Here is an 18873-nt window from a genome sequence, read left to right as displayed (position 1 = left end):
CAGAAGCAGAAATGAGGACCCTACAATCTTAAATTCTTGGCATGTGTTTTCTAAAGCACCTCCCCCAGCACACCATTGCTCTTTTCTTGCCCTTTCAAAGCTGCACGGATGTAAAAAGAGAGAGAAAATGGCTGAAGACACACCAGCTGGCTTCTCAACATGAGAAGGGGCTAAGAACCCTAGAAGTGAAAGAGGAATATTTGAAAACCAGCACTTTTTGGATGGCTGCCATCTACAAGCACAGCCCAGACCCCTGCCTGGTGGCTCACTGAAGATTAAAGGGTAACCATGCTGTATCTGCCTGTGAGCAACCTTCCGCTACGCAGAGTGACTGGGATAGTCAGCAGAAAGTTAAAACACACACAAACGTTTGAGGCTTCAGCACTAACCAGCATACCTCATCACTGCTCTTACATGCTCTAAGCGAGGATGACAAAACAAGGCTACATCTGCATAAGATTTTATTAAAGTAGGCATCATCCACAACTTACAATATTTGAAAAATATTCTTAACTTTTTTTTTTCCCTGAATAGGTAATTTAACAGCTACAACACTCAAATGTCATGAAAGAAGTCTCTGCCCAGAAGTCAAACTTCAAACGGGTAGCAAAAGTTAAGACATTTTGTACCACATCAAATTGGTTTAATACAGAAAAAACTGTAACAGTTACAACAGAACTTAATGGAAAAGATAGGGGAAAAAAAAATACATGCATCATTGGTCACAGGTTGAAAGCCAGAATTTCAAACAGGACTCAGACCTTGTAGACACATCTAATCACATTCCTCAATTACCACCACCTTCTTACCTCCAAATGACTCTCTGTTGCAATATGGTTTATTTCAGATTTTGCAAAATAAAAGTTTCTTAAACAGCTACCCCTAAATGAAGTCGGCAACTTTTGGCAGAAAAAGAAAAAAAAAATTTGTTCAAAATGCCAGAGGTTTGAGTTTCGCCTTCACTGTAACACCTTATCCAAAGCTTTTGTGCAATGCCACAACCAAAGACAGCGTGTTTCAGAAGAATGAACGTTCTTGCTCTTCACTCTTGCTAGTATGAACTGGAGCTCTGAACAAGGGTGAGGGGACTAGACCCTGTGACTTTGAGTGAAGCAAAGAAATGGAGTGAGACCCGTCAACAACTCTTTATTTTACACAAAGGCAATGAGGAGTCCCCAGGGTCTGAATTACGAAAGACTGGAATGGACAAGACACTTCAGCTCACATTAAAGCCCTTCATCTGACAGCTCAGTGTAACAGCTTACTAGGAGATAATCCTGTTTTGGCAGGGCAGAGGCCAAAACCTGAGCCAGTCTTTCCTTGTAGGGTATGAATGGAGGGCCAACTTTGCTGGCCCATTGGGCCAAATATTACACTTGAACAATGTGATAGTTACAACAGAGGCCAAAGTTTAAAAACTTGTCCTTTCAGAAACGTAAACAATATAAAAAAAATAGTTCAATAACAGGCCATAACCTTAGAGGCTTTTGAGCTTAAATACCTGGGAAACACATACTTTGCCAACAGATGAAACAATAGGATACATACAAAACCAAAAGATACAAGTTTAACAAATGTTTAAAATAATGGGGTTTCACCACAGAATCTTCATTTGAAGGTTACTTTCAGGAGAAAACATATTCCCTGCAGCATGTAGACTCCTTCACAGAGACAGAAATCTGGTCATGTCAGTTATCCACTTACTGAGGAAACACCGCAGGGTTACAGAGGACATAACAGACTCGCAACTACCAAAGCATCGTCACAGGAAATATAGCAAACAAGTTGTAGGCAAAAAAAATACTTGAATGTGTATACCTACACATGCTATTGGAGTATACAAGACAAAAAAAGATGGAGAGCTTCATATAGGGAATTTCCACTCATTCTGAAAATGAAAGATATTTTTTCTTTGAAAAAAAAAATAAAATCAAAAGTTCCCAGATGCTGTTTCTGAAGGCATGCTATAGCTAGAGTAGCTGATGGCTCAGACTCACATCCATGGAAACTGGCATTTTACCTAAAATGGCTTTCCTGTCTCTCCAGTTTGTCATTTCTCAAAGTCTCCCAAGCAGCTTTTGAATAAACATATCTTTCTTGCATGCATCTACTAAGACTCCCTTGTTAATCCCAGAATCTCCTGCGCATGAAACTCAGTGAGCAGAACAGCCCTTAACTTCAGCTAGAAGATGGTTTCAGCTTCTGGATCCCTCTCTAAAGAATAAAAGCGTATGACAGTTACACATAAATAGCATCTACAAATACACTTACAGTGCACGTGGAACATGAACAGGTTTCAAAGGCTGACTTGACTCTACCGTAAGGCTCCATCATCAGCCCGCTTTTAAAACTTGCTCCAGGCAGTATACCATTGTGCTAGCACGGCAAACAACTGGGATAACCAAAACTAGTGCTAATTAACAATAAACCCATACCTGGGCATTGCCTTCTTGAAATACACCCCAGATTCATATACATGTAACTCTTCGGATTTCAGATCTATCTCTGAGGTTAAACGGAAGGCAGCAGCACTTTCAAAGAACAGGACAAAGCTTAGCTTGTAAACCCTGGTTTTTTAAAGCATAATGAGAATTCAAGTCCTATTCCCCTTCACATATATAAGCATTATAAGAATAATGCTACTTTGTATGTCCTATGTATAGAAAAGTGTATTTTTATACAGCACTGTATATTTTTATATATATTTTTATATATATATATAAATAGGAACTATCGACCAAAGTTTGATTTCAAACTAGAATTGCAACGACCCCTGCAATTTGGAAACATGAGGTTGCTCTTCTGATCTCTCTTTTGTAAGCAAAGAGTAGAAAGGATCATATCTTACTATGATCTAACATCCTCCATCAGGAAAAATGAAAAACCTATTGTTAACTTTGCAGGATATGCCCGAAACACCAGGTTTGACAATATTGCCCCATGTTGTTTGCCAAAGAAGAGGCAGGCAGCAAGAATGATTGGAGAATCATCAGCCAGGAGTAAGTGCTTTTTTGCTTTTTTTTTCTACCTGCTTAAGTGTGAAAGTTCAAGAACTCTGTGTTTGTCATTGGTGCTGTGCTTGGAGACAGTACCTAATGATGTTGTTTATCTAATAGTACATTCCAGCTACAGTACGTTTCTGCCCAACTCTATTGCTACTTATGAATATTAATAATTGACATGCTCTAAGACTCAGAAAATTATAAACTAATTTAGCCTTTTCTTCCTGGTCCTCTGTGGAAATCTGGAAACATCTTACAAAGTATTTCAGTTAGCTTGAGCAATCCTGGAGTCAGACCCAAGGAAGCTAAACATCGTAGTCACCAACTCAGGGAGATCATAATCATGTTTCCAACCCCAATCCCTCCGGGCGTTCCTATCATCAAAGTTCATTGGCCAGCTGTCAGCTGCAGTGAAAAGAGAAAAGAAACAAAGAGCATGAGGTTTAAGAAAAACTTCTTTAAAGTTCAAGACATATCATCACTGGCCTTTTGAACTACTAAAGCTGAATTTCAAACCGTAAGACTTGAATTGTACAGGAGCAATTTGCAAGTGCCTAAAAAGAAAAGAAACTTTGTTTCGCCCTTAACGTATAGCAATCTAATGTTTTTTCTTACTCACTGCCAAAGCTGATACTAACCTATGGCCTGCCTGACTTCATCCACATTGTAGGTCACTTGGAGCTCAGGAACATGCTTCTGCACCTCTTGTGCCAGCTCTTCAGGAGTGAAACTCATGGCACTGATGTTGTACGTCCTCATGCTCAGTGCCTCTGCAGGGGCCTCCATGACCTCTAGAGTCGCTTTCAGACAGTCATCAATATACATCATAGGGAGACGAGTGTCTGGCTTTAGGTTGCATTGAAATTTGCCCATCTTTATGGCATCGTGGAAAATCTGGACAGCATAATCTGTAGAAAAGAACAATGGCTGTGTGTACTCATCTGCCTCAATCCATTGTTCACTTCAGGACAGTCAAGAATCCTCAGGTCACCCCCAAAGTCTCCCGTCTAAAATCTAGCAGCAGAACCATGTACAATTTACATTGTACAGCAGGAGCATAAGAAGTCATCCCAAAATATCCTGATGCTATTCTAGCATTTGCACAATGCAGCAAGACAGCAGAGTTTAAAATATTTGTAAAGGAAATAGTCTCAACGACTGTAATTAATCTAAAATCTCTCAGATACTGTTTAAATGTAAAGGCTATGAAATTATGCTCGAGGCTAGAGTGGACCAAGGTATTGCCGTAACACTGTTGAAATAGCATCTCTACACTGATGCTCTATACTCCCACAGATTAAATTTCTACACACACAGTAAAAATTACTGTATTGGCTTATGTTTTTGCTGTAATACTGAGAACTATACACAAGTCACTTACCAGTTGTTCCCCCACCAGGCTGAGAGTCAGCAGATATAATTCCTGGATACCTCAGGCAGCGGAAGTCTAGGCCATACCGGTAATGGTAGTACTACAGAGGGAGGAGAGAAACATAGCTTTATGCACCAAGACAAGGCCACACAACTCATTGATTTCATGGGAAAAATCTGCCACAAGATGAACCTTCATTCTGTAGCCATCCCACGACAGGGATGAAAGAAAAGGAATTACTGAACAGTCTCCATTCCCTGTCAGATAGCTGAGCTCTCTGCTTACCCTTTTCTAGTTTTCATCCACATCAGCAGATATGGATTCTTGATATGGATTGGCTTCTAATGTAGGGTCTAGCTAGATCTAGTGTTCAGAAACAGAAAATTCCTAAGTTTGTGAGACACTTCAGGTTAATACAGCCTTCGGACCTGCCACTGTCCTTCCCAAATTTCAAGTGTGAGGAGACTATGTAAAAATACCAGCTTTAACAATGTTATGTTTACATAAAACTCCAAAGCTGAAAGAGAAGTTGTGCACATACAGACTCCCACAGCTTTGACTTTAGAGTTGGGGTTTTGGGGAGGTTTGGGGGGGGGGGGGGGTGGGGGGCGGGACAGGGGAGCCCAAAGTCATCACTGTCTAGCATATTTTCACATTTTGCACACTGTCATTTATGCAATGTCATTCATATTGGCAGATGAGGCACAGAGGCCAAAGTCAGAAGAACCAGGGAAAGAAATTATATTGGAAGTTAGATGTTTGCCAGCTTCCAATTCTTTGTACTTTTTCCAACAAAACTCAAAAAGATATTTGTCCTTAAGAGCTGTCTCAGACTACTATTGAGTACTAAAGCCTGAAGGAAGGAAAGAAAGGGGAAAAGAACACTGCAGTGAGGAATCTTACAAAAGCAATGTAGTTCTCTCAGAACTTTCATGAACTAAATAAAATAAAAAATTCTCACTTCTCCCATGAGCTCCGCATGAACCTTGGAGACTCCATAGATTGTCCTTGGTCTCTGAATGCAGAGATCAGGAGTCGGATCTCGAGGAGAGGTGGGTCCAAAGGCTCCAATAGTACTTGGAACAAAGAGTCTCAAATTATGCTCAGCTGCAATATCCAGAACATTGTGTAAACCTGGAACAAATAACAGGATTTATCAGAAGATACACTGCACTTTCTCAAGCCTCTGTAGAAGTCAGGAACTTGAAACCCTTGTCACATACCAGTAATATTTACAGCTCTGGCCAAAGGGACATTTGCTTCTCCAACAGCACTGAGTAAAGCACTATAGTGAAACAGCCAAGTTATCCGATTATTCACCACTATCTCACGTAAATTCTTGTAGTCCAAGATATCCGCGTAGATAAAAGGACCTAGAAGAAATGGGACCAGTAGGAAATTGAATGCCAAGAAGAATCATAGAATCGTTTAGGTTGTAAAAGACCTTTAAGATAATCGAGTCCAACCGTCAAACGAATACCACCATGCCCACTAAACCACGTCCTGAAGTGCCACATCTACGTGGTTTTTGAACACCTCCAGGGATGGTGAGTCCGCCATTTCCCTGGGTAGCCTGTTCCAATGCCTGACAACCCTTTCAGTAAAGAATTTTTTTCTAATATCCAATCTAAACCTCCCCTGGTGCAACTTGAGGCCATTTCCTCTTGTCCTAAATGGATGTAAAGAAAAGTTCTACATGAAACTTAAATTGCTGCTTCTTGACCATACCTATATTCAGGATTTGACTGCACAGCAGAATGAGCACCTAACACCAGTGGTCAATAAACTAGTAAATAAGCAGGAGAAATGAAGGGAAACTGCTACCTTTACCTCAGCAAGAGATTGCTGCAAGAAATCCTGTTTTACCCAGTCAACAGCATGAAAACAGGGTACATCTAGTGTACACTATTCAAATACCTAAATACATCATTAAACAGTAAGGATGAAGAAAAACCTATGCAAGTTTCTAATTAAAGCAAAAGAATCCAAAAATCCTACTCCACATTTGTCTTATCATAAAAATTGCCTGAGCAAGGAAAAACAAAGCACAAATTTCATTTCCAACTTGTTCCCTCCAGTAGAATAAATGCATCTCTTTTTACAGCAGAAGCACAACAGCCAAGCTCCACTTGACTCAAGTAGTTATTCTGATCAACAAAGTGGCAAAGCAACAGTGAAAAAATGACAAGAAAAATATTTAGCAAACGGGAATAATACACAGAAGAAATCAATGTCTTGGCAAGATTTCAAAGCAGGAAGGCATTATCCAGAAGTTTCAAACAGCAACTTGTGCAGTTTAATACACTTATCTTTTACATTTTGGTAATTAGTCTATCAACATCGGAGGTAAAGTCAAGATTTTTTTTCCATGTGCTTCCCCAGTCACTTACCACTATAAAAAACATTATCCGCAGGCTTTCTAATATCAGACAAGATCACATTGTTCTTTCCAAAGCGTTTCCTGTGTAAAAATACCCACATGGTACAGTGAGTCCACAGTCTTCGAGATAATTCATAAGTTGCTATGCTGCTATTTTGTTTTACAGGAGCAATATCAGAAGAAGAATAATTTCCGCAATGCAATCGGTTATTGCACTAACCCCCCCCCCCAATCCTTTAAATGTCAACATAGCATCTTAGCAAATTAGTAAATGACTTCCAGTAGCAGTGAAAGACTGCATAAAGATAGAGAAATCTTTCATAAAATAAAAATATGTCAAGAAGAAAAACCTTCCTACCCTCTTCTTGCTGAAAATTTTACCCAGAGATAATCTACTCCCCTGCAGACAACAAAAAGCCACTAGGCATGTTGTAACTGCAGCTACTTTTATATCAACAAAGTAAACACAACTGAGTATTCTCTGCCTTACACTTTTCTAATCAGCAGAAGGCGATCGCAGAGAGCAAGTCTGATGGCATTGGAATACAATCCAGCCTCCCATTATTTGGATGATTTTTAAATATATCATGGAAATGGTAGAAAACATTCAAGCTGCAACACAGCGTTGAATGCAGTAAGTTTGCTCACTTTTGGTCATAATCCACATCACCTACAACAAACACTGTCTCTACATGCAAACAATAGTCTGGAGCTGAGCAGGTGTGGTTATGAACAATGATATGGGCCAGGGAGATCTCTCGGAGCATTTTACATTTCTTGAAAAGATACCATGGAAAAAATAAGATAACTGTGTATGTGAGGCAGGGGAACAGAAAGAGCCAGAAGAAATAAAATAAAAAAATTTATTTACTCCTTTTGCTACATCTTTCACCAAATCATAAAAACTTCAATATCTTGTATCCTGATCTTTATTTTTGTTTGTACTTTACCAAATAGGGCACTTTATTCCTGAAGTTACTTAACTGAAATTCTCAGAGAGATAAAAGTCAGCAGTTGCAAAGCCCAACAGCTGGGTAGTTAGCAAAGGACCGTGTATGTTTTCAAGTGGACGTTTGTACTTTTTTCACTCCTATAGTACCTGCATAAAATCACAGCCTTTGTCTCTCTATTGAGCAATCAAATCCAGCCTTATTTGGCTAGACCAAAAAACAAAAGGAAAACTGACCATCCTCTGGGGATTCAGATTCTGAATACTTCCATTTAAATGGAAGCAAACTGAACTCAGCGGCTAGTCTCTTAGACAAAATTATGTTATTTTGGGAATCGTGACCAATGCATACGCAGAAAGTACGTCAGTGAACCTAAACCAAGCACAGGATTAAAAAATAAAAAGATGATGAAAATTTAAAGTTATTTACAAAACTCAGAGCCAAAAAAGAATCTGAAATTGTCACTAGTATTCTTTTATAAGCTTTCCAGGAAATTATTGCTTCTAGAAATGATATCTAAAGCTTGAATTCCTCACTAATACCAAGTCAGAGATTCACGACATACCTCAGAAGCTTAGCAAGTCCCACTCCAAGCTGGCCAAGACCACCTAAAAGGCAATGCACAAGAGAAAAAAATCAGAGAAAAAGTGAAATCAAAATATAGAGTTCTATTATTATATGTATCACATCAGGAATGAGTACTATTTTTCTCAGTGAGTCAGAAAGCTTTTGTATTTTTCTCAAGGAAAACCCAGTGAACTGGTTTTAGTAGATTTCTGGAACAAAAATAGCACAAAAGTTCACATGGGACTCCAATCTTATCACCATAGGGGAAAGATCATCACAATTCCGGAATATTTTGAGTATTTTTTGCTTCCAGTATTCTGCTCACCAGGGAGGGAGGAAGGGAGTCAGGGACTCGACTGAGAAGCTGGAGCAGGAATACAGTTATGACAGGAATGCTGACCTGTAATTAGCACCCGAGGATGATCTGACTCGGAAAAAGAAACCGAGTGAAAGCTAGCATCGGAGGCCACCTGGCGAGGTGAGACTCCAATGCATCGAACAGGCACAATGGAAATCCCACATCCACAACCAGAGCTCTGTAGCAGCTGGCCGACAGCTCTGCTCACGTTTTTGACAATTGGCATCTTCCTTCTTCAAATATGCTGTGAGAACAAGAAAAAAGATTAGTCATGAACGACTCAACCATATTAAACATTTTAAACTCTCCCTTAAAAAACTGTGAAGGGTTTCAGAGAAGTTTGATGCAATCCAAGTCCTAGCTGACATGCCAACCGAAAGCCACGTCTACTAGAAGCAGCCTGTGAAGTAACATGAATAGAGGTAATGTATTCACCAGAGTGAGCTCAATAAAATATCCACAGCCCCAGCACAGAGTCCAGTATAATCAACAGTGAGACTATCATTCAAATTCAAGCCTTTTTAAAACAGTCACTAGAAATCATGATTTCAAGCACAAAAGACAACAAATACAGAACTCAACCAGTTAAGCTGCTATGATTACACAGCTTCACCGTAAGTATTTTTGAGTGAAAGTTTTGTAGACTGCCATGAAGCAAGCCTTCTTAGTATTGCATCAGCAAGATTCAGCTAAGCCAGAGGCAGCAGTAAATCTCTTTAAAGAGCACTGCTTTGCTCAAACTTAATACACATGATGGACAGTACCCAGGAAGCAAACAAAGGAAAAAACAGTATTTACCCAAGACTCATGAAAATGTCCTAATTATTTCACCACCACCCCCCCCAAAAAAAAAACCCAAAGACACAATTCATTCATAACAACACATTGCAAAAATATACCTGAGTTACCCTGAACTACATTCAGGTTTGGTTTTCTTTCTCTCCAAATCTTTCATATTGGGGAAGGAAATGGAGAAGAATGTACCCCAAATAAATCGCACATGCATCCACAACTCATCTGAGTTTACTTTTTTCCAATACAATTCTTAAAGCACAAGCACTTAAATTCTTCCTTATACCCCTTCAAACAAGTTCTAACTCTCTTTCCCAAAGTGCTAGAATAAGTAAATTCCCAGACGAAAACATATTTCAAACTAGCTTGCTTGAGATTGCCCTGTCAATTCCTTTCTCATACGTGTTCTTGTGGCATGTATTACAAAAAGGGGAGAAGGAAGGCCACAACAAAAAATTACAGCAGCTAATTGCTGCAGATGAATGCCAGCACTACCAATTCTAGTATGCATAGAAAAGCAAACAAGTAATTAACATGGGTGTTCCTTTCACTTACGGCAACACACAAGGCTGAGAATTTTCTGATACTTTAGGGAGTCCTGCTACTTAAATACGGAAGACTTGATAAACTACCTATCAGATGCTTAATAAAATAGCCCCCCCAAAAGTCCATTATTAAAAAGCACATTTGCATATTTAAACTGATCAAAGAGACTTATTCTGAGAGGCATCTTTCCCCCCCCCCCCTTAGACTTGTTTGCTCACTTGTTCATTGCCTTGAGAAGCATGGTCAATTAGTATTCTGATGAATTAGCCAAGCCTCTGCTGCACCTCACAGCCACAAATCCATTAGAGGGACCAGTCTCCCTGATTATAGGCTTGATCTATTAAAGCTGTACCTCTCCTGTCACAGTGCTACAGAAGCAATTGCTCTATCGTCTCTAGGCTTTGCAAAAGTCTCTTGCAATTCCTTGTTATGCAACAACCCTATATACCTACATCTCACTAAAAACTAGAGCAAACAAGCTATTCCTTGAGCACTGAAAGTGAGAGCACTGAAAGTGAAGCAGCCCCATTTCCTGAGAACTCAATCTCAGAGGTAACTAATTGCTATCTAAGAGGTTATGACATCTTTCTCCTATCTTGATTCTCTAGCGTTGAATAGTACAATTCAGCTTATATTGCTGATAGGCCATGAAGATGATGAAGGGACTGCAGCATGTCTCCTATGAGGAAAGGCTGAGAGCGCTGGGACTGTTTTGCATGTAGAAGAGAAGGCTCTGAGGGGGATATCAATGTACATAAATACCTGACGGGAGGGTGCAAAGAGGACGGAGCCAGGCTCTTTTCAGTGTTCCCAGTGGACCAGAGGCCATGGGCACGCCCTGAAATGCAGGAGGTTCCCTCTGAAGATCAGGAAACACTTTTTTACTGTGAGGGCAACTGAGCGCTGGCACAGGTTGCCCAGGGAAATTGTGGAGTCTCCATCCTTGGAGATCTTCAACAGCCGTCTGGACACGGTCCTGGGCAACTGGCTTTAGGTGGCCCTACTTGAGCAGGGGGTTGGACCAGATGACCTCCAGGTCCCCTCCAACCACAACCATACTCTGATGCTCAGCCAAGGCATGAATGACATTTCCCTCCTGTACAAGCCCACCTTCACAAAACAGACGTGTTCTTGCTAGTTTCGAGACTCAGCCCCTGTCCAGCTTACTTGAAATTAGCCAATAGGTGCAAAAATAGTTAGGTGTGCCGGGGAGGAAGGCATCAGGCAGACATATCCAGACAATTCAATCTCATAAGACATGTTTCTCCCTAGGAAACCAACGTCAGAGTGTTAAAGGGCAGTGTTAGCCCTTTAAAGAGCCGTGATAATCCCTTCTTGTTTCAGTGGGATAATAAACAATCATAGCACTGAGACTCACTGCTCTCTGTTGTAGAAAATTTCCCCTTAAAGTACCTGAAAAGGCATTTTGCACTCTGCACACAAAGTACAAACTAAAGGTAGTTGCTACTAAAAATGCCACACTGGGATCAAATTGGTTTCCCACCTACTGGACTGGTTTCTCCGAACGTACCTGGAGTGAAACCACACAGGCTTAAGCTGAGAATTTACTTGCAAGTCTAGGCTCATTCAAAGGAACAGCAAACATATTTTATACCACAAGCTAAAAAAACCCCTGGGTCACCAAGCAGCACAGCCACATGCAAAAATCCCACCTATGACATGCATTTATTTCTATTTCAAATACGAAGGGGGGGGTGGGGAAATGGTGTAACTAGCTATTAAATTCTAAAGTTGCCAACAAATGCACAGATGTACAAAGAAATTAATAGTACGCCTTAAAAACACTTCCCGAAACCAAGCATAAGATAAAGCCTCAACACGGTAATTAACTCGCAAAAGCAACTTGGACAGAAAAGCCCATTCTGCTAGATCAGGGTTTCTCATTTTAAATAACTTCAAGGAGTTATTAACAGGTCTGAACACAAAAAGTGTTCATTTAAGTGTTAATTTAACATACAAAAAGTATTCATTTAACTGATGTAAAAACCCTTAAGTTTTTTGATAGGTTTCTCTTTCTTACTATCCCAAAGAGGAATACGCCTGTACTTTTAGGAACTGGAGAAAAAAAAAAATTATTTTCAACACACCCTCCCCATATTACCTTCTGACTGGTTTCTCAGTCACCGGTTTTACTCCTTGACCCAAACTGGTATTAGAAACTAGCTCTTTTGTTTTCTAGATCAAGTAAAATGAGGAAGTTTTATCCTGAAACACGGAAGCTGAAAGCTTCCCCCACCCCACTAATTTAAATTAATAACCAACGCTAATTTCAAGTATTAAGCAATACATGCTGGAATTTTTCCTCTTCTGTACTCACCTGTCCCTCAGCTGGTAATAGTGCAGAAGCAGAGTGGAGATGGCAATTTATAGGACACTGCCTCTTTTGAAAGCCAATCAAAACTTGACAGAAAGTAGGAGTTGTCCCACACCTTCCAAAAAAAAGGCAAGCAAAAAAAAAAAAAAAAAAGCGTGCGCGTGAGAGCAGCAGCAGCCAGGGATATCACTTCGTTCACGTTGGCTTGATTTTGAAATGTCTGTAACTTTGTGATAGGCAGAGGACTCTGAAGCTACGTAACCAGCTCCTTTAACTAACAGAACCATACAACCTAGGGTCATCTCTGAAGGACAGGTTTGAAACTAATTGGTTGCAATGCAAAGGATTAGTATAAGGCAAACACATGTTCAAATGTAAAGCAATAATCTCCCTTGGATAGCAGGAAATTTCTGAGTTTTGTAAGAAGATTAAAGCACAGGGAGGGGGGAAAAGAGGGAAAAAAAGAAAAAGGTTCATAAAATGACACTTAGCAGGTTAACTGCCAGCTGCTGTTCCTTTGCAAGATTTCCAAAGTCTTACATAAGCAGCAAGCACCTGTTGCTCATATAAAAGACAAAAACATGTTTATAGAAACTAGTAGTTTCTTATGTATTAGTTATTAATAGAACATTATGGTGATAAGAAAGATAAGAAACTCATGGGTTTGGTCTGGAAAATCCCACAACAGTAAGCTTCAAAGAAAATGGGAAAGAGGGAGGAGAGAGAGGTAGGTCAGAACCAAACCCCAAATCTCCCACAGCATTTCTTGGGGCTGTGCAGCTGCTGAGTTACCACGGGATGCTGCTCCACAGAGCTAACCAAAGAAGTCCAAAACTCGCTTCTTTCAAAGAAAGTTAAAAGAAAGTTAAGATACTCCCCAGGCACAGGAACTCGCAGATTCCCAGCCACCAGTACTTTCAAAATGGCCAACATCCTCGGGCATACGGTCCACACCAATGCACTAAACTCCAACCTACTGTTCTCAACTCATGTTTGTCTCCAAAACCACACGGTTTCTGCTTCAGACCCAAGGAAGGGCTTATGCACTGGCAAGCTCCTCTACTTTTTCCAACTGTACCAAGAAGAGCTGGAGTGGAAAGATACTGCCCGCCTTGGGCATCCAGAAGACGAAGCACACGCCTCCTTGCCTGTCCCACGGGAAAGCCTTACTCCCTGGTGCCCAAGTGCTGCCAGCTGGAAAGCCCATCGGATCACCGCATTTTGGAGCGCTCAACCTGCAACAACTAAGGGATACTCTCAGCTCAACCAACAACTAATGCAGCCTGGATAGCTGGAAAGACCAAAAGCCATCACACGTCCTCTGTTGGCATTTCCTCTGGTTTGGAGAGCCCCAAATTGGGGTAAGGGGACCCTGCATCCCTCCCTGCGTCCCCTGGCATGGCGGATGCACCAGGGCAGGGCAGGAGGGTGGCCGGGCTTGTGCTGTTCTCTCTGGCAGGCAGCCGTTGGCAAACCTCGGTGAAAATAACCTTGACGCACACGCAGAACCTCGCCGGCTCGCTTTACAGAGGTGACGCACGACGGCGGGATGACGCCGTACCCCTCGCAAAGCCCGCCAAGTGAACGGCGTCAGCCCGAAACGCCGCTAGAAACCTGACCTCGGCAACCCAAAGGAAAAAAAAAAAAAAAACCAATTCAGATTGTACCAGCTGCTGAGCAGCGTGATAAGGCGAGCTCTGCGTTACAGCGGGCTGCCACGGATGAAGCGAGGAGGCTGGTGCCATCGTGTCAGCCCACGCCAGGTCTCTGGCGGGAAGCGAAACGCCTTGAAGACCAACGAGCCGCCCCCACACCCCGGCCCCTGGGGAGAAGCCATCTCCCTGGCCGGGCAGAGCCCGGTCCCGGCTCCTCACCCGCGGAGACGAAGGCGCCGAAGGGCGGGAAGCGGCGCCCGCCCGCGGCCCCTCAGGGAGCTGCGGCCCCTCAGGGAGCTGCGGCCCCTCAGGGAGCTGCGGCCCCTCAGGGAGCTGCGGCCCCTCAGGGAGCTGCGGCCCCTCAGGGAGCTGCGGCCCCTCAGGGAGCTGCGGCCCCTCAGGGAGCTGCGGCCCCTCAGGGAGCTGCGGCCCCTCAGGGAGCTGCGGCCCCTCAGGGAGCTGCGCCCTCCCGCCCTCCCCCGCCTCAGCCGCTCGGTCCCCGGCCGTGGAGCTCACCCGCGGTCCCCGCCGAGCTCCCGCCGCTTCTTCTTCTTCCTCCTCCTCCTCCTCCGTTCGCCGCTCCCCCGGAGGCCCCGCGGTGGAGGAGGGGGGGGGGAAAGGCGGGGCTGAAAGGACGTCACCGCCTGCCGGGGAGGAGATTGGGGATGTGACGTCACATCGATGCCAGGCGGGCGTGATGTCACGGGCCGTGAGGAGAGTCGGGGCCCGCCGGTCCGGGGCCCAACGGACGGAGGGGTCGGTGTGGCTGAGGGGACGGCGGGGAAGGGCAGCCCCTTCGCAAAAGGCACCGAAAAAACCCGATCGTTTCTGACCGCAGAGGGTCTGGGCTGCGAGGTGAGAACGTGGCGAAGCCCGGCTGTGAGAGGAGCAGGGCTAACTGAAGGGACGGCGGAGGAACTTCTCTTGGGGACGGGGTGGGCCGTCGCTCAGCTCCTTCGGCAGGATGAGTGCTGGCGGTGATCCCGCCGGGTGAGAAGAAGGACCAGCGGCCGGCCCGTTTTGCCAAAGAAGAGCTTTCGATGAAACAGCTGTTGAAGGCGGCATGGCAAAATGGTGAGCTCTGCAGGATTACCTGGGAGTAAGACTGTTGAATGGTCAGCATACGGACGGAAAATTCTTCTGCCTCCAAGAAGGCATTCATACAGAGGTTCAAGAGCAGGTTCATTTATCAGAGTTAAAATGCCGGAAAGGCTTTTGACTGTACCCCAAAAAATAAAAATCAGGAGCTCCATCATGAAGAAGATAGACGAGGAAAGTCCTCTAAGCCCACGGTAGCTCTCTTCTGTGCTAGTTAATGGCAAGACTTCAGGAGTAAAGTATTAGACATTCGCCTTTCTACATGGAGGAAGACAAAAAAGCAAAAGCTGGACTTTTGCTCTCCCCTCTTCCCCACTGTGAACAGTTTAAGACCTGTTTATGGGCAGAAGTTAGGCGAGATGGAAAGACTATAATCTGCAAAACACTGTGAAACACAACAAACTTCAGAAAAGATAGGTAACGTTTCAAAAAGAGACGTTTAAATGTGAAATCTAGGTCAAAGGAGGAGGAGGTTGGTTTGCCTTCAGGAGCACTTTCAAACAGAAAGTTAAGTACTGCTCAGAGTATTTGAGGGTAAAAATGACTCAAGCGCTAATCACTTTTAAAACAGAAACTGATAAGCTTAACACCACACAAGAACGACTCCATTGTATGAGTAACAATCAAATGGGTCCAGCCAACAGGAAGGACCCATACAGATGTAATTACTGCACTTAGCTTCCTTATGCCTCAATGTTCTGCTTATAATAAATGGCCCTGAAAAACAGCATATTTATAAAGAGTGGTTAGCTTGAAAAGCTCTGTGAGGTCCTCATCTGCTCCTTGCTGTGGTTAGACAGGTATTGCTCATCAGTCAGTGAACTGAACGAAGAATGTAAAAGCAACCACAGCAAATCAAGCAAAGATCATCCTAGTCCATTTCTGTTGTCTCTAACAGCAGCTCTTTCCCCACAATACTTTCACAGACCTCTGTGATCTACAGCTGAAGGACCTTCTGAACCAGACATGGTATCTTCACATTCCCTATATTTACAGTTACGTGTCACTAATGTTTTTCTCTTCCACAAACTCACCCATACGCTTTTCAAACTCGGGTAAGCTTGTAGTATCCACACTGGATAATATGCCTGCTTCATATATAATTTTGTGCCCTCTAATTATATGTAGCTAAGCTGTTACATAACAATCCCCAACCTGCCTGCCAAGGGGTGAAATTCATAAGCAGGAGGGAAGGGGAAAAAAAAGTCTTATAAACATCTCCATGGCAAGCTAATCTTATCTCAAAGCCTTTGTTCTTCAAGATTGCGTGGGGCGTTAATGTTGTTTATGGTTGTGAAAGATAGTGTTTGGAATAAGGGAAAAAAAAAAAGTAACATTGTTTGCTAGAAGTACAGTTTAGCAGAAGAAAAAAGGAGAAGGGTCTGGAGCTGTGGAAGCTCTTTGTACAAATGCTGCTGGCAATGAAAAGAGTTGTGAGGATCGGCTCAGGGAAAGGAGGATTCAGTCAGCTTCTGCCTGAAAGTGGGCATTGCTGACTGCATCCCCTGTTTAGGACTTGCCGTGGTCCATCAAATCAGTGATCCATCAAACACAGTGTCATGTTTGCCAGCAGCTTGTTTCCTTTTCCTTCAGAGGACATCCTACTGATCCACATACTCAGGATGTTCCCCTTCTCAGGGGAACAACGCACAAGCTTCCCCTGCTGGCAGCACCTTAAGCTGTCAGAAGTCACCTATTCCCTCAGCCAGAAACAGCAGGAGAACCTTGGTTTAGGAGTAGGATTCCCATATCAAGCAGCCTGCTTCCTAGGCTGCAAAAACCTAACACACCAGGAGGCTGCTAAGAGTTTTAGAAAGTGCAACATGGGATCAGATTTAAGTCCAAATACTTTGCACAGACAGCTCCAGACTCTCTAATCCCTCCTGGTTGCTCACTAAGGACGTCCTGCTACATACAGCTTTACCAGTTGTCTAGGAAATTGGGAGTGCCTGGACTGCATCGACCCATGTCATGTTAATGGGTTTCGGCACTTTTGGCCAAATAAGGCACCTCTCTAGAAGGATGTTTGGCCAGTACCCCCCCAAGAAACGTGCAACATTGTCCTCGCTGCCTCCATACAGCCTTATGGCATTACCACATCCATATCAGCCCCAACAGATGGGATTGCCCTTCAGTGGGTTGTCTGCAAAAAAGAACTGACAGTTCAGGACATTTGCTCTAAGTAAACCAGGCAGAGGCAGGCTGGGGAGGAGAAGTGCAACAGATGGGGGCAATAAATAGCATGTGATGGGCTGAGAAACAGAAGAGAAGGAGACTCACAGCCCTGAGGCAGGCAAAGGAGTGCAGAGAAGCTACGAAGAGACTAAGTGAAGGAGAGCATTGGAGAAAACAGGCAGAACTAGTGTACGGAGGTCCCAGGTGGCTGTCTGAGCTGGCTGCTGTGTGCAGTCACTTCTCACTGGCGACTTAGCAGCCTTTCCAGGAGAGTTCACCACGGGTTTCACTCCATGGCTTTCCTGTTAGGCTACCAGTTGGAGAGGCACCAGCAAGGATCCTGGTATCTCAGGTAACACACCTCCCTTGTGCAATCCCAAGCCAGCAGGCACTCACAGGGGGGGCCTTCTGGGCCCTCCTTTTACCCCCAAGGGAGCCCTTTGCTCCAGCTACCTGTGCACCTCCCAGGCATGTGGAAAGAAGAAACACCGGTGCAAGAGTGCAAAGGAGATCAGCATTGCATGATGCAAACTGTAACCTGAAGACGAGGGAGACAGTCTGGAGGCCTTGCACACAGATGGCTATCTATGCGGGACTGACTTGGAAGGCATCTGACACCCCAGAGCCCACTTTACAGTGATGTATTTGGGGGTAAGAAAAGGATTTGTAGAAGTTGCTTTCTCTGTTGTTGATGTGAAACACCTAGGCAGGTGCTTCAAATGAAGATCATTTCCCCAGAAAGGAAAACGAAGAGGCAGAATTTGTAAGCAAGAAGCACAGCTCCAAAACCTCAGCGCAAAGAGCTTTGGAGGACACAGGAAGGGAAGATGTAGGACTGCATTTTCTTCAGAAGGCTTGTCAGCTCACAGGACACATTCCTGTGGTGGAGATCCAAAAATGTTGAACCTAGGTTAATAACCCATGAAGCATTCAGTCTTGCAGTCTTGTCCTGCATAGAAATTTACCAGTCGTGTTCCAAAACAGCATAAAAAGAAAAGTCTCCAGTGGAAAGTGCCATCCAATCCCAGCTCAATATACCTGATACCAAGCGAATTCCCTTTCTAAGACTATTTTAGTTTTTACTTACCGGGTCTAACAGTATATGAATGTTAGCCTTACCCCAGAGCCTAACACTCAGTGGGATCTTTGCTGTGGACTTGCAGCTCCACTAACTTTATTCTCTACCTGGCCTCCTACTTAGAAGACCAAGTATGTCGATAGGATGAGTTTTTATCTTGGAATAGCTACACCCATCTCCTGCAAAGAATCAGCCAGCAGACTGTCTCGTTATATGCTAGAAGCTGCACAGCAGTTTGCTGAACAGCTGTCAGCTGGGGCTGTAAATGTATGTGTACTGATAAGGAGTGAGGCATGATGTCGTAACTGTCTGGCTGTGCAGATAGCAAAAACATGACTCCTATATGCCCTGTTCCAGTGAAGATCCTCTTAACTGAATAAAGTCCCCCCTACATTGGTTTCTGCACCGACAACCAACCAGGTGACTCATTCTGCTGCACCAAGGCCTCAGTTAATGAAGCCAGTTAGGACTTTGCATATACACGAGACGCTGTCCTTGATGGGGAAGGGGGAGCCGTCTCCTTATATTGCTCTTTTAGAAAGCACAACCTTGTTCAGAAACACTG

The 18873-nt window shown here is 43.5% G+C and overlaps 1 protein-coding gene across 4 annotated transcripts; it reads right to left on the bottom strand.

Annotated features, from left to right (window-relative positions):
* Positions 1-444: 444 nt before the first annotated feature.
* Positions 445-18413, bottom strand: LOC142040745 (L-threonine 3-dehydrogenase, mitochondrial). Of its 4 annotated transcripts, none has more exons than XM_075048938.1 (9): positions 18318-18413; positions 8672-8873; positions 8270-8312; positions 6765-6835; positions 5598-5747; positions 5336-5508; positions 4384-4474; positions 3641-3910; positions 445-3407 (listed from the first exon to the last, which is right to left on the bottom strand). In XM_075048938.1, exons 2-9 carry the CDS (start codon positions 8853-8855, stop codon positions 3268-3270), a joined length of 1122 nt encoding a protein of 373 aa, XP_074905039.1. In that variant the 5' UTR covers positions 8856-8873; positions 18318-18413; the 3' UTR covers positions 445-3267. The 4 variants fall into 4 exon arrangements, with proteins under 4 accessions (XP_074905039.1, XP_074905037.1, XP_074905038.1 ...); XM_075048936.1 differs by lacking the exon at positions 18318-18413 and adding an exon at positions 14474-14811; XM_075048937.1 differs by lacking the exon at positions 18318-18413 and adding an exon at positions 12306-12417.
* Positions 18414-18873: the final 460 nt, after the last annotated feature.

Source organism: Buteo buteo, chromosome 17 (assembly GCF_964188355.1).
Source record: "Buteo buteo chromosome 17, bButBut1.hap1.1, whole genome shotgun sequence".
In the NCBI taxonomy this organism is placed as follows: Eukaryota; Metazoa; Chordata; class Aves; order Accipitriformes; family Accipitridae; genus Buteo; species Buteo buteo.
The sequence above is the reverse complement of the archived record's forward strand: the minus strand, read 5'-3'. Positions and strand labels throughout refer to the sequence as shown.